Here is a 15,000-nt window from a genome sequence, read left to right as displayed (position 1 = left end):
GTGTGTGTCTGAGAGAGTGTGTGTGTGTGTGTGTGTCTGAGTGAGCGTGTGTGTGTGTGTGTCTGTGTGTGTGTGTGTGTCTGAGTGTGTGTGCGTGTGTGTGTCTGAGGTTCAGATGACAGACTCTGGTTTGTGTAACCATGACAAGCGGCTCCAGATGTGCAGAAGAACAAAGGGACTTTGTGTGTTTGTCCGTTTTGTTTCCAGCTTGTTTGTGTAACAATGAAAAGGTTCAAGTGGAGAATCTCTTTTCCTGACATGTTTATAAAGAAGGTTTTTGGATGATGGCTCTTTGGAGGTTGGAGGTTTGGATCCTGTGGGTTTTTACTGTAATTATAAAAAACACTGAGGGAGACATTGGTCGTCTTTGTCTCTGAAACTGTCCTCTCAGTATTTCCACACATTGTCCTCCAGGCTTCTCTTCACGTGAGACGTGTTTAAAGTGTTTGGTGATGGAGGCGTGGCCTCGTCTTCACGCTGGTGTGTGTGTGTTGCAGGATGAAGAGGACCAGCTTCCTGCTGATGTGTGGAGTCGTGCTGAGCTTCAGTCGGGCTCAGGTATGACATCACACACCATGAATGTGAGGCTGAACCAGAGCCTCAGTGTGCGTCTGGTTCTGAACCTCACACAGGAAGTCACTGTTCACTATGTTTCAGTAAATAGGATCTGAGCTCTGTCCTGTTTCCAGCCGGAGGAGCCGCCGGTGGAGGAGGAACATGTGGAGCTCTTCACCACACCAACCACTAAGTTGGGTGCCGCCACCTCCGACTTCGGCTACAACCTGTTCCGAGCTCTGGCGAGTCGCGATGCCACGACCAACGTGTTCCTGGCGCCCATCAGTGTGTCTGCAGCGCTGACCCAACTGTCCATGGGTGAAGAGTCAACACACACTGAAACCTCATCAGACCTTGAGTTGTCTACTTATGACAGGAAATTACACGCAGACACAAAGTTACTGATGTTTGAACGATTTCTGCAAAATGTTCCGTGTGGCGGAGAGGTTAAGATCCCCCCCCCCCCCCCACCCCCACCCCCCCCCACACACACACATCCTTCTTTCCATGGAGCTTTTTTCTAAAAAACGTTGGAGAAGGAGGAAGGTTTGTTTCTGCATGATGGAAAAAGCTCAAACCAACGATCCAGAAACAGCTTCATGACTCAGAGCTCATTTCATTATTCTGTTGCAGAATCATTGTCTCCATGGTTCAGGTAAAAACATTTAAATATTGTTAATCAACCTGTTGCTGACAAACTGCTCAAAGTGACAAAGTGGAGAATTCATGTTTTATTGTATCAAAGCCTATGAGATAAAAAAAACTAAAAAGATCTAAATGTTTATGAAAATGGTTCAAAGTAAAATGAGAAACAGAAAAACAACATGAATCTTCTGATGATGATCTGGTGCAGTGATAATGCTGCTGAGGCCGTCTGAAGTATGAAGATGCTCATGTCTCTAAACTTCATATTTATCAGTAAGTTCACCGGTTGGACCTCTTGAGTTCTGATGAGGACCTGACGTGTCTCCTGCAGGAGGTTCTGAGCTGGCGGAGCGGCAGCTGTTCCGGGCTCTGAGGTACCACACCCTGCAGGACCCCCAGCTCCACAACACCCTGAGGGACCTGCTGGCCTCCCTGCGCTCGCCGGGCAAAGGCCTGAGCATCGCGGCCCGTCTCTACCTGGCTCGACGTGAGTTCACCTGGAACCTGTGATAACGTCTTCTTCCTCTGCTTCTTCTTCTCCGTTTGGTTTACGATGGGTGGCAGCCAGCGTCGAGCTGCACTGCCCCCGGAGGCCTGGAGCACCAGGTCGGTTTCTGAGCAGCAAACAAGAGATTTCCAAGGAAAGAAAGTCATCAGGGAGAAATGTGGTGTTCGAGACGTGGTGTCAGTTCACTGATTTGCGTGTTCTGCATCTTTGGCAGCATCAGAGTCGTTTCCGATTGTTGTATCGGTTTTGGAACCTTCCAGGTGTTGACTCAATGTTTTTGTTGTGTTGCTGTGTTTAGGACTTCGTCTGAAGCAGGAGTTCCTGGCGCTCGTGGAGCAGCAGTATGGCGTTCGTCCAAAGGGAGTGCCGGTCGGAGCCAAAGAACTGAAAGAAATCAACGAATGGGTTTCTCAGGAGACCGGCGGGAAGGTGCAGCGCTTCCTGGCCAAGTCCCCCTCCAGGAACCCCTCAGTGAACACCGTGAGCGCCGCCTACTTCCGAGGTGAGTCAGAGAGGCCTTCAAACTCCACATCTCCACGTCCACAGTTTGACGCTGGACAGCTGACCGCACAGCTTTCTGTCCACAGGGAGGTGGGTCACTCGCTTCAGTAACAGTGGAGTCATGGACGACTTCCAGGTGGACGGCGCGACACCTGTTCGCATTCCCATGATGCAGCAGGACAACTATCCTGTGAAGATGGGAGTTGACTCAGACCTGAGCTGCAAGGTGAGTGTTTCCTGATCTGAAACATTTGATCTCTGAGATCCGTCCTGAACAAGGTCCATTCTGCTCGTCCACCAGATCGCTCAGATCCAGATGCAGAACGAGGTCAGCATGTTCGTGTTCCTGCCGGACGAGGTGACGTCCAACATGACGCTGCTGGAGGACAGCCTGACCGCTGAGTTCGTCCAGGACCTCTCCATGACGCTGCTCCCAGCCCAGGTGTCCCTCACTCTGCCCACCCTGAGGCTCAGCTACTCCACAGACCTGCTGCCCCTGCTCAGCGACCTGGGTGAGTCCAGAACCAGAACCAGGTCCAGGTCCAGGTCCAGGTCCAGAACCAGGTCCAGGTCCAGGTCCAGGTCCAGGTCCAGTCTGACTGGTGACATTCCTAAATATGGATATTGTTTGAAAGGGAACAAATTATGAGGTTCAGTTTTGACAGGAGCCACTTACAGGTTCATTCTAAAGACCTTTAGTTTGTCTTCTTTGTTATTAAATTTTTGTATTCCTTTTTGTGTCTGTCACGTCTGAGACACTTAATCCCCCCCCACCTCGCTCACAGTGGACGTCCTGCTGTGTCCTCGGAGAATCTCTGTTCTCACTTGGACATTTGTGTTCACACGGTCGTGGTAGCTCCAGAGGACGGCTTCTACAGACGCTTCATGACTTGTCCTCATCTGTCCTCTGTGTCCGTCCCCTGTAGGTCTCACTGATTGGTTGGAGAACCCGCAGCTGGAGAAGATCTCAGGTCAGGCCACCAAGCTCACCAGCGTCAATCACAAGGTCGTGATGGAGACAGCACCTGAAGGCAACCAGTACCCGGGCGCCACCTCGACCCCCAACCACCTGACCTACCGGGTGGACCGCCCCTTCCTCTACCTGATCCGGGACGACGTGTCCGGGGCGCTCGTCTTCATCGGCAGAGTGGTCAACCCCCAAGGCCTGAGGATATAAGACACATTCCCATAATGCATTGCCCAGCCATTTACCCTCACCCCTCACCCCTAACCCCTCACCCCCCACCCCTCGACCTTCAACCCTCACCCCCACCCCTCAACCCTAACCCCCACCCCTCGACCTTCGACCCTCCCCCCCACCCCTCACGCCACACCCCCTACCCCTCCCCCCTACCCCTCACCCTTCAACCTAGAACCAAGTCTTAAGGTTCAAATAACACAAATAATAAGATGCTATAATTTCCTCTAAACTCAAACTCTCTTCTTGGTTCCTAGGACGGATTTCAGGTGTTTGCTCTACAGAAGTCTGTGAGGACATTTGATTTGATTTGATTTACTTTTCATGTTGAAACAAATACGTTGACGTGATCATGTTAATCTGACAAGATACTGATGATACGAAGAAAGACGTTAGAAATATTGTCATTTGTTTTTAAATAAAGAAACGAGATGATGAAACCACACGTGTCACTTGTTATGTCAAAATGAAAAAAGGATGTGAGTTCAAAAACATGTGGGAACATCCAGGCGAGGGGCGGAGCCTGTAGAGCAGCAGGGGCGGAGCCTGTAGAGCAGCAGGAGGCCGGAGTTGACGTATAAACTCTGCTGTGGAAAGATCAGTGTTGTTGTTTACAGCTCGTCCACACCGGGTCGGCCCTCATCACCAGAAGATCTGGAACCTCCTCGTGTTTCCAAGTGGACGTCTTCATCTTCTACGTGTCCGGCTCCTCTTCTTCATCCTGAGATGTTTGTGTTCTTCTAGTTTCACGTCACGTGTTAGAAACCTCATCAACACGTCCACTCGCTCTCTGGGAAGCTTCCACACATTGTCCTGCTGGTTCCTCACATGGACTCACTCTGACATGTTACACACATGTTACCAGGAGAAGATCCAGAACATGTCCAGAGACTCTGACTCTGACATTAGTTCTCACATAGAGAACCTGCAGAACATGTGAGGAACATGTCAGAGCTTCATGTCAAAAAACATTAATGAAATAAAGACGTCTCTAGCTGCAGAGGTTGGATGGACAGAGACATCCAATAAGTCCAAAGAGAATCAGAACAGATCCATGTTATAACCAGGAGGGGGAGCTGTACCCTTAATCAACAGCTCCAGTCCTGATCTGAAACTCTTCAATGTAGTTATAGATATTACTATTAATATAAATATAAACATGATTATATATATATAAAGATGAACATTAATTATAAACAGGCACAGACTGATTCAGAAGTTTTTCTGTGTGAAGGAGTATTTCTCCACATGCTCCTCCCACATTCCACCAAACACTTTCTGCAGATGTGGAATTTTCCACATAAACATCTGTTTCCACTTTGTTCCCCTGCCCCCGAGAACAAACTCATTCAACTACATTCATACAGAAACATAACACACTTTGTTAAATTTAGTTTAAGATCTAAAGCATAATTTTGTAGAACTAATAATAATAAAATCACAAATCTGACTTGAAGTTAAAGTTGAATCAGCTGCAACATTAAAATGTCTCAGATAAAACAGATAAATACAAATAAAAGAACAAAATGAGACATTTACAAAGTGATGTTAAAAATCATTTTCGTTGTTTTATATCTGTTAATCAACACAGCTCAGTGTCCACAAGAGGGCGAAAAAAACTGAGGAAACTCCTCTTTATGTAAAGTCAATAACAAGTCTGCTCACAATCAAATCCTCAAGGTTTCACAATAAATCCATAAAAACACGTGATGTTGTGTGTGTTTCACTCTATTCATATGAAAACATCTGGACTTGATTCTTCAGTGTTTTACGATTCAGATTCTGGAGAAGACAGAATCTTTAAACCTCGTCTGATCCCTCACATGTTTCCTGTAATCTAGATTCATTCATTACTGGTTCATTACCGGAACCAGTTGTGTGTGGGTGGGTCTGTATCTCGTCACCAGATAAACTGTGACTTGTTTCAGCTTTAAACCTTGACAGTGTTGCTCTGGATCTTTAGCGTCTGGAGTCTGAAGCTGAGACGAGAAGCAGGCGTCAGGAACCCGTGGGTCAGAGGATCTGCTCAGTGGCTCTGACTCTGCTCGTCAGGTCTGGACCTGCAGAGGTTTGTTGATCATCACAGGAATGTTTCAGACAAACAAGCCGAACAAGTTTCATCAACTTCCACTGAGACGGGTTTGAAGATTGAAGAGTTTATTACATCATCATTACATTTTTATAAAAGACCAGAAGGTTCTCTGTGATTGGTCCAAAGTCCAGTGAGAGTGAAGCCATCATTAGTTATTTGATGGTATAAAAACTGGCTGAGACGTTGTGATTGACAGTTGAGACTGACTCCTGATTGGCCGAGGGTGTGTTTGGGCGGGACCTTGATACCACCCAGTGCAGACGAGTCTGTGATTTACCATGTTAGCATGCTAACACGTGCTAATTGATACTAAGTACAAAGTACAGCTGGCGCAGATCTAGTTCTGAATCACATTTAATGACATTTCATCCTTTAGTTGTAACCTCATGGTGGCGCTAGATGAAAAGTTAATGGTGGAGTGGAGCCTGTGACGTCATCGAGTGGCTTCAGAGTTCACATTTGTTGAAGTAATAATTTTGGACTTCTGCATTATATAAAGAAAAGTGTATTAACATGTAAAATCAAATATATCTGAGAATATATCAGCTTATGAAGGAACACAGCAGCGATCGGACAGTTACAAAAATAAAAGCTCTTAGACACATGACGTCAGACGACTCAGCAGAAACACTGCAGCAGCATCTCTGACCATCTCCACTCTTCTTCTTCTTCTTCTTCTTCTTCTTCTTCTTCTTCTTCTTCTTCTTCTTCTTCTTCTTCTTCTTCTTCTTCTTCTTCTTCCTCCTCTCCTCCCTCCGGCTCTCTGGTCAGACGTCCTCTGTCTTTCCCTGCGACCTCTGGTTTCCTCTCCTCAGGTCTTCACACCTTTTTCTTCTTTCCCTCTAGATGATGCGTCCTCAGGTGTTTTCTGCTCCGTCACCAGCTCGTACCCCTTCCCGTCCTCCTCTGGTTCCTGACGTCTGGTCGAGCGCCGCAGGACCACGATGGTCAACAGGAAGCAGAGCATTCCCCCGCACACGAATACGACCTGCAAACCCAGGAACCTACAAACACACACAGAGGGTCAGGAGACTGAAGACGTCTTCGAACAAGGTCTATCGACCCCCTCTTTAATGGACAGTGAGTGGGTTCAGACTTGGTTTGAGGGTTAGAATCAGGTTTAGGTGTGTGTGTGTGTGTGTGTGTGTGTGTGTGTGTGTGGGGCTCACCTCTGTCTGAATCGGTCCAGGTTGTAGTACAGACAGGACGTTTGCTTGTCGCACTTCCTGCCCCACAGGATGCAGGTGGTGTCGATGACGCTGCCGTACAACACGGGGCTGGGCATGAAGGCTGCAGTCACATGACACCAACAGTCACATGACACCAACAGTCACATGACACCATGATTCAGATTAATCATGATTTCAGAATAAAATCAAAGTGTGAAAAAAATTAAACTATTGCTATCAGATAATCAACAAATCACAAAATAATGGATTCTCAGTTTATTAAAGAACGATTGATTCATTGAGCTTTATTAACTTGATATTCTTTTATCTCTTCTTCTATAACAAACAGCAGCTCTTCACACTGTTGACCAATCAGATGATGTTTGAACATGAAGGAGGGTTTTTACAAGCGTTTAGTTTTTCATTCAACAGATTCAAACCTCCGGAATCGAACCGTTTCCTCTGAAACATCATGTGTTTTATTCTCAGGCTTTAACAAACAGCCTGAGTTGTCACATTCAAAGTGTTAAAGTTCAACACAACATGTTATTGTTCAGGTTTCATGGTGCTGAGGGAAACGTGTCTGATTTCTAAGACAGCTCCACAGGTTTTATCTCTGTTTTTGATATTTTATCATTTTATCCTTCTCTGTGTTTCAGCCTCTGGTGGTTTCCTCATTTCACTTCCTGTTGATATTGTTTTGTTGTGTGTGTGGACTTTGTGATACATCCAATGAAAAGACTCACCGAGCATTCTGAACAACATGTACTGAACTCCCACAGCAAAGGACTTGTCCTCTGTCGACACCGTCCTGCAGCAGAGACACAAACCCCAGGTTCACAGAAGGTGATGAAGAGGATGAAGAGGATGAAGTTTCACAGCAGCAGAGACACATCACGTTCGTTCAGCTTCTTTAAAAACTTCTGTTCTCACTCCATCTTTCACAACTTTTCACTTTAGACACAAAAACGATTTGGTGACGTTACATTTTCTCCTCTTGATGTTTATATTGAACAAAAATAAATAAACTCATTGAGAGGGAGATCGTTTATTGAACTGTTTGAAGCAATAAAACCTAGTAAATAAAAAAGCTGAAATTATGTCGGGAGAAAGAGAATATTCATTTTGCTTTAGTCTGCCTTTGTTGATTTTATTTTATTTTCTCAACTCTTTCCTCCAGTGGGTGAAACTTTAAAACGTCAGATTTTTATGGGTTTTAACTTGAAATTTCTTAAATCTTCGATTTGAAGACGGAAAGATGAAAACACACGAGTCTGACAGGGAGTTTTGAGGGCTCCCCCTGCAGGTGACTATCAGATGGAGAACAGGTGAAGCTCAGCTGAGCAGCAGCGTTTGTTTCTGATGGATTTTTTTTTTCTTTTACAATAAATCTCAAGATGGGACGAGTGAAATCAAACAATCTGAGGCGAGTTCATTGAAAAGTTTCTGGTCTGTTCTCCCCAAAACTCTATGTTTGTGTTTGTAAAAACTTTCGTCTTCAAGCATTAAAAGTTTTTGAAATGAGATGAAATCTGTTAAGTAGGAAACTGATAATTCAACCAACAGTTTCAGGAAACTTCAGGAGTTTCAGGAGCTGATCCGAGCTTTGACATGAAATAAATAGGTTCTGTCTTTGTACCTGAGAATCATCATGTATGACGGCGTCTGAGAGAAAGCGGCGATGAAGCTGGTGATTCCCAGAAGAGCCATGAAGGGGCGGAGCAGGTGGGCACAGCCGCTGCCGCAGGTTCCAGGAGCCGCGTGTTTGAGACCGGTGACGCAGCGACACTCTGTGTAGTTCTGTAGAAACCAAGACACGACACAGAGGTCACGACCTCGACAGGCTAAAGTCCTCAACAACAATAACAACAATAATAATCATAATGATAATGAACTCTTTCAGGGTCAGCTCAGCCAGACCGTCTCATCCACAGGAACATAGAAGAATCCCATTGGCTCTTATTCGAGGGGTCGAGTGATGCTAACCTCTTGTTGCTCCCTGAGTCACTTTGTGAGTCCAGCGACAACTACACAGTGAAATGATTCAAAACACTCACAGTGACTTTGTGTTTTATCTCCATCCCCTCGCAGCCGGCGTGACACGGTGACCGGAACTCGACCCCGTCTGAACCACAGACCGGGTTGAAGACGTCCTGAGGACAACCACAGCTGGAACTGCACGACAGTGCATCAGGGCTGAAAACACACAAACACACAAACACACACACACACACACACACACACACACACACACACACACACAATCTAAACTTTGACTTTTTAATAACCTACAGCTGTGGAACATTCCAAAGTAGAAGATGTGTTTGTTGTAACTTTATTCTCGATTAAAATGAGTTCCCGTCCAGGGATGACATCACTCCCTCGTCTTCCCTTTTTGCAATAAAAGTCTTTCATGAAGAAATGAATCCCCTGCTGTGAGTAAGGAGGCGGGGTTTATCACAGGGTCAACATACAACAAACCAGATGGCGCTAGAGGAAACCGACGCTAACACTCGGAGAACATGCAAACTCCACAGAAAGACCCCAGCTGAACCGGCTTGATGTAGTGTCAGCTGAGGAACAGACTGATGTGAGTGACGTACTCTGGAGGAAAGACACCGGCGACCCTCTGGGTGGAGCAGCCAATGAGCAGCAGCGGCACGGAGGACATGATGCAGAGCAGGATGGCGATGGTGCACAACTTGCTGGCTCCACTGACAGAAAGATTCAACCTCCGCATCAGGACTCCGCCCAGGACGGTGCCCAGCACTGCCATCGGGATCCCGACTCCTCCTGAACCAAAGACCCAGAAGAACAAACGTGTCAGACGCACTCTTTCTCTGCTGTCACACAAACACAAGATTCATCCTCACAACCACTTTTCCTCTGAGGCAGTTCAAAGGTCGCTCAGAGCCAGAGTCTGATCTCAGTGTCTCGACCAAAACATCTGCTTCCAGGGTCTCCAAGTAAGGAACTCTTAGGGGGGGATGTGCGTGACCAACAAGTCCAACAAGACCACAACACAACTTTCTGACCGACTTTAAATAACAGAACTCGTGATGCGTGTCGTCTGCAAAGAAGATTGCATATTTTGAACTGTGGTCCATTGAGAAGATAAACTGTGAGGACCTGGCTCCAACCAGTGAAGAAACTAAATGAGAAGCAACTCCCAACCGGGGTCAAGCAGGGGAACCAGACCCATGGGGACGCTCACCTATCATCAGCGTGGAGAAGGAGACGGTCTGACTGAACTGTCTCTCGATGAACTTGGCCATGAAGGTGGCGAGGCCGGCGAGCAGCGCTGCCAGGTTGACCTGCGCCAGCACCACCAGCAGGAAGACGGGGCTCTGCAGCGTCCGCAGAGCGATCCGAGGGAAACCTGGAGGACAAAGAGTGTCTTCACTCAACGACTGCAAAGGACAAGTAGAACATGGATCTTAACCAGTGAGTCTGGATGAACACAAATCTTAAAGTGACAATAAGTCCTTTTCTGCAACTAAACGTGGTTTCAAACACAACACTGCAGTGAAGGATGATGGGATATGTAGTCAGCTTCTTGTTAGGATTCCTTCAGCCGTAGCTAACGTTACCTTATTTCCCTGAAAACTTAAGATGCAGACGTCCGACAAATAAAATCCTTCATCTGCTTTAAATGAAGAGTTAAAAACCATCAAGATCTCAAAAGTGTTTCATAAAAATGTGACTTCAAACTGGATAAAAAGTCACTTTTGACTCTTCAGACAAACCAATTTTCACAAGGAATGTTTCATTTCATTTAGCTGTGAAAGCGACTCACAAATGTGCATCAGGATCTGGTGATTTTAGATGATTTAACGTGTAAACAAGCTGCTGATGAAAGCCTGACCCTTGTTCAGGGTCGTTGACCTTTAGTGGTTGTTCATCAGACAGAAAAAACAGAAGAGGCAAAGAAGACTCTCACTTTTGAGGAACTGAAGGACGGGGAGATGCTGCAGCTGGTCGTCCGGTCTGGACTCTGCATCGTCCACTCCGCCCTGAACAAAGGACACAAAGCATCACAGACCAGGATCTGAAACCTCTGAGTCTGCAGCTGCTATCAGGAAGTCTGCCTGAAGGTGACACATGTGTCCTCTGAATAACATGTGAGACACTGCAGAGGAACCTCTCTTCATGTTGGTGCTGAGGTCAAACACTGAACTGACGTCAGATGTGGGCTGAGCCGAGAAGAGCGAGACCAGCTCTCCTCAGAGGTTCAGAGGTTCATCATCTCACAGGATCTGCAGGAGATCAGCAGCAGGTCCGGTCTTATGGTTCATATGTGGACCGTGTTATCAACCAGCTGCTTGTTTCCATGGCAGTCTGATGTTAGTGTCTCAGGATCGGTCTGTCCAGTGTCAGCTCGGTTTTAGGTCCGTGTTTGGTCTCTACCATCTTTAGCTGCTAAATGTTCAGCAGCTCAGAGCCTTGTGCTGCTGTGAAATTAAAGAAGACGCGATGCAAAAAGAAAAGAATAAAATACCAGATTAGCATAAAATAAAATGAAATACAAATGCTATGATGGGGACAATGTGAGGACACCCAGGAGGACATGAGTCTTCAGCCTCGTCTTAAATATGTCGACATCTCATCAGGAAATCGGACAAAACAATAAATGATTCTCTGAAATGTGAGAGTGAAGCTCGAGTGTAAAAGTGAAAGAGCTGCAGCTCAGACGGGTGGGGGGGGGGGGGGGGGGGGATGTTGAGCAATCGTTGGATGACGGTTTGTTTTTCTTCTGCTGATAAACGAGTTGCAGCAGAACTTTCTCTCTCTTTGACAAACGAACATGTTTGAACTCGTTGAGACTTCAGAACAACAGGAACTCAGCTGCTGCTCTATGAAATCCACCAAACGCTGTCCAGGGAGATGGATCACTGTGTCTCACTGTGTCTCACCGTGTCTCACCGTGTCTCACCCTGTCTCACTGTGTCTCACTGTGTCTCACTGTGTCTCACCCTGTCTCACTGTGTCTCACCCTGTCTCACCCTGTCTCACCGTGTCTCACCGTGTCTCACCCTGTCTCACCGTGTCTCACTGTGTCTCACTGTGTCTCACCCTGTCTCACTGTGTCTCACCCTGTCTCACCCTGTCTCACCCTGTCTCACTGTGTCTCACCCTGTCTCACCCTGTCTCACCGTGTCTCACCCTGTCTCACTGTGTCTCACCCTGTCTCACCGTGTCTCACCCTGTCTCACCCTGTCTCACCCTGTCTCACCGTGTCTCACCCTGTCTCACCGTGTCTCACCCTGTCTCACCCTGTCTCACCCTGTCTCACCGTGTCTCACCCTGTCTCACCCTGTCTCACCCTGTCTCACCGTGTCTCACCCTGTCTCACCGTGTCTCACCGTGTCTCACCCTGTCTCACCCTGTCTCACCCTGTCTCACCGTGTCTCACCCTGTCTCACTGTGTCTCACCCTGTCTCACCCTGTCTCACTGTGTCTCACCCTGTCTCACTGTGTCTCACCCTGTCTCACCCTGTCTCACCCTGTCTCACTGTGTCTCACCCTGTCTCACCGTGTCTCACCCTGTCTCACCGTGTCTCACCGTGTCTCACCCTGTCTCACCCTGTCTCACTGTGTCTCACCCTGTCTCACCCTGTCTCACCCTGTCTCACCGTGTCTCACCGTGTCTCACCCTGTCTCACCCTGTCTCACCCTGTCTCACCGTGTCTCACCGTGTCTCACCCTGTCTCACCCTGTCTCACCGTGTCTCACCCTGTCTCACCCTGTCTCACCGTGTCTCACCGTGTCTCACCCTGTCTCACCCTGTCTCACTGTGTCTCACCCTGTCTCACTGTGTCTCACCGTGTCTCACTGTGTCTCACCCTGTCTCACCCTGTCTCACCCTGTCTCACCGTGTCTCACCCTGTCTCACCCTGTCTCACCGTGTCTCACCCTGTCTCACCGTGTCTCACCCTGTCTCACCGTGTCTCACCCTGTCTCACCGTGTCTCACCCTGTCTCACCCTGTCTCACCCTGTCTCACCGTGTCTCACCCTGTCTCACCCTGTCTCACCGTGTCTCACCCTGTCTCACTGTGTCTCACCCTGTCTCACCGTGTCTCACCGTGTCTCACCCTGTCTCACCCTGTCTCACCGTGTCTCACTGTGTCTCACCCTGTCTCACCCTGTCTCACCGTGTCTCACTGTGTCTCACCGTGTCTCACCGTGTCTCACCCTGTCTCACTGTGTCTCACTGTGTCTCACTGTGTCTCACCCTGTCTCACTGTGTCTCACCCTGTCTCACCCTGTCTCACCGTGTCTCACCGTGTCTCACCCTGTCTCACCGTGTCTCACTGTGTCTCACTGTGTCTCACCCTGTCTCACTGTGTCTCACCCTGTCTCACCCTGTCTCACCCTGTCTCACTGTGTCTCACCCTGTCTCACCCTGTCTCACCGTGTCTCACCCTGTCTCACTGTGTCTCACCCTGTCTCACCGTGTCTCACCCTGTCTCACCCTGTCTCACCCTGTCTCACCCTGTCTCACCGTGTCTCACCCTGTCTCACCCTGTCTCACCCTGTCTCACCGTGTCTCACCCTGTCTCACCCTGTCTCACCCTGTCTCACCGTGTCTCACCCTGTCTCACCGTGTCTCACCGTGTCTCACCCTGTCTCACCCTGTCTCACCCTGTCTCACCGTGTCTCACCCTGTCTCACTGTGTCTCACCCTGTCTCACCCTGTCTCACTGTGTCTCACCCTGTCTCACTGTGTCTCACCCTGTCTCACCCTGTCTCACCCTGTCTCACTGTGTCTCACCCTGTCTCACCGTGTCTCACCCTGTCTCACCGTGTCTCACCGTGTCTCACCCTGTCTCACCCTGTCTCACTGTGTCTCACCCTGTCTCACCCTGTCTCACCGTGTCTCACCGTGTCTCACCCTGTCTCACCCTGTCTCACCCTGTCTCACCGTGTCTCACCGTGTCTCACCCTGTCTCACCCTGTCTCACCGTGTCTCACCCTGTCTCACCCTGTCTCACCGTGTCTCACCGTGTCTCACCCTGTCTCACCCTGTCTCACTGTGTCTCACCCTGTCTCACTGTGTCTCACCGTGTCTCACTGTGTCTCACCCTGTCTCACCCTGTCTCACCCTGTCTCACCGTGTCTCACCCTGTCTCACCCTGTCTCACCGTGTCTCACCCTGTCTCACCGTGTCTCACCCTGTCTCACCGTGTCTCACCCTGTCTCACCGTGTCTCACCCTGTCTCACCCTGTCTCACCCTGTCTCACCGTGTCTCACCCTGTCTCACCCTGTCTCACCGTGTCTCACCCTGTCTCACTGTGTCTCACCCTGTCTCACCGTGTCTCACCGTGTCTCACCCTGTCTCACCCTGTCTCACCGTGTCTCACTGTGTCTCACCCTGTCTCACCCTGTCTCACCGTGTCTCACCGTGTCTCACCGTGTCTCAGAACGTCCTCCTCAAATCGAGTTCTGTCTCTGGACATATTTCACTGATTCTAAGTTTCAATAGAATCAGAATCATGAGGAAACTCATCAAGTTAGAATAAACCTGGACTTGTTAATCCTCACGAGACAACGGACCTCTCTGGGCATGACTCTGGGGAAGAAGAGGTACGGCAGCGCCACGAGGACCAGGAGGCCGGAGGCCACCAGGAAGCCGAGCCACCAGGCGCCGACCCAGCGAAGGTCTTTGGACTCCAGCCGGATCTGGTCTGGAGTCACAACAGAGATCCATCAGCAACATAATGATCACAGTCAATAATCACTAGGTGAGAAAAGTGCACCAGGTTTTCTGCTCGATCAAATATTAATACAGAGAATATTCATTTGTATAATTATTGGAACACGATACAAAACTTAAAATCCTGATTTCACTGAACTGGTTAAACAAGAGTTTTTATTTTCAAACACTGAGCTGAGATGTCAAATCACACACACAAACACACACACACACACACACATACACACACACACACACACACACACACACACACACAAACACTGTGTTATAAGAAAGTGACTCAACTCAAAAATGTCAGAAACAATATTTGACAAACATCTGTTTAGATGTTTTAGTCTGGTTCATGTCCCATCTGCTAACATGGAGGTTATATTTACTGCAGCCAGCCACCAGGGGGTGATCAAGATGATTTGGTCTCCGTTCGGGGGGGGCTGACATGTCGCCCATCTTTATTTGTGGGGTGTGGTCTTCTGATGTGTTAAAACATCTGAAATAAGTTCTTCAATAAACCGTACGACTAAATTTCATAATGAATCATATTTTATTTAAATGAGCACCAGATGATCTGAAGATCAAAGGAGTGAAAACCTTTAATCACAACATGTTTCCTGTTGTT

The 15,000-nt window shown here is 48.1% G+C and overlaps 2 protein-coding genes across 12 annotated transcripts in view; one reads left to right on the top strand and one right to left on the bottom strand.

Moving 5' to 3' along the window:
• Positions 1-3,418, top strand: part of serpinf1 (serpin peptidase inhibitor, clade F (alpha-2 antiplasmin, pigment epithelium derived factor), member 1) — an 8,891-nt gene extending 5,473 nt beyond the window's left edge. For all 3 annotated transcript variants that reach the window (XM_053442448.1, XM_053442449.1, XM_053442451.1), the window contains exons 2-8: positions 498-558; positions 690-873; positions 1,532-1,687; positions 2,007-2,210; positions 2,296-2,435; positions 2,511-2,721; positions 3,136-3,418. In XM_053442448.1, the coding sequence (XP_053298423.1) occupies positions 498-558; positions 690-873; positions 1,532-1,687; positions 2,007-2,210; positions 2,296-2,435; positions 2,511-2,721; positions 3,136-3,386 (1,207 nt within the window). In that variant the 3' untranslated portion in view covers positions 3,387-3,418. The remainder of the gene's footprint in view (positions 1-497; positions 559-689; positions 874-1,531; positions 1,688-2,006; positions 2,211-2,295; positions 2,436-2,510; positions 2,722-3,135) is intronic.
• Positions 3,419-5,547: 2,129 nt separating this feature from the next.
• Positions 5,548-15,000, bottom strand: part of slco2b1 (solute carrier organic anion transporter family, member 2B1) — a 13,297-nt gene continuing 3,844 nt past the window's right edge. For all 9 annotated transcript variants that reach the window (XM_053441642.1, XM_053441649.1, XM_053441643.1 and 6 more), the window contains 9 exons: positions 14,225-14,355; positions 10,609-10,681; positions 9,883-10,047; positions 9,272-9,461; positions 8,726-8,864; positions 8,308-8,468; positions 7,415-7,479; positions 6,669-6,789; positions 5,548-6,503 (listed from right to left, as the gene is read on the bottom strand). In XM_053441642.1, the coding sequence (XP_053297617.1) occupies positions 6,311-6,503; positions 6,669-6,789; positions 7,415-7,479; positions 8,308-8,468; positions 8,726-8,864; positions 9,272-9,461; positions 9,883-10,047; positions 10,609-10,681; positions 14,225-14,355 (1,238 nt within the window). In that variant the 3' untranslated portion in view covers positions 5,548-6,310. The remainder of the gene's footprint in view (positions 6,504-6,668; positions 6,790-7,414; positions 7,480-8,307; positions 8,469-8,725; positions 8,865-9,271; positions 9,462-9,882; positions 10,048-10,608; positions 10,682-14,224; positions 14,356-15,000) is intronic.

This window comes from Pleuronectes platessa, chromosome 15 (genome assembly GCF_947347685.1).
Source record: "Pleuronectes platessa chromosome 15, fPlePla1.1, whole genome shotgun sequence".
Classification (NCBI taxonomy): domain Eukaryota; kingdom Metazoa; phylum Chordata; class Actinopteri; order Pleuronectiformes; family Pleuronectidae; genus Pleuronectes; species Pleuronectes platessa.
The sequence above is the reverse complement of the archived record's forward strand: the minus strand, read 5'-3'. Positions and strand labels throughout refer to the sequence as shown.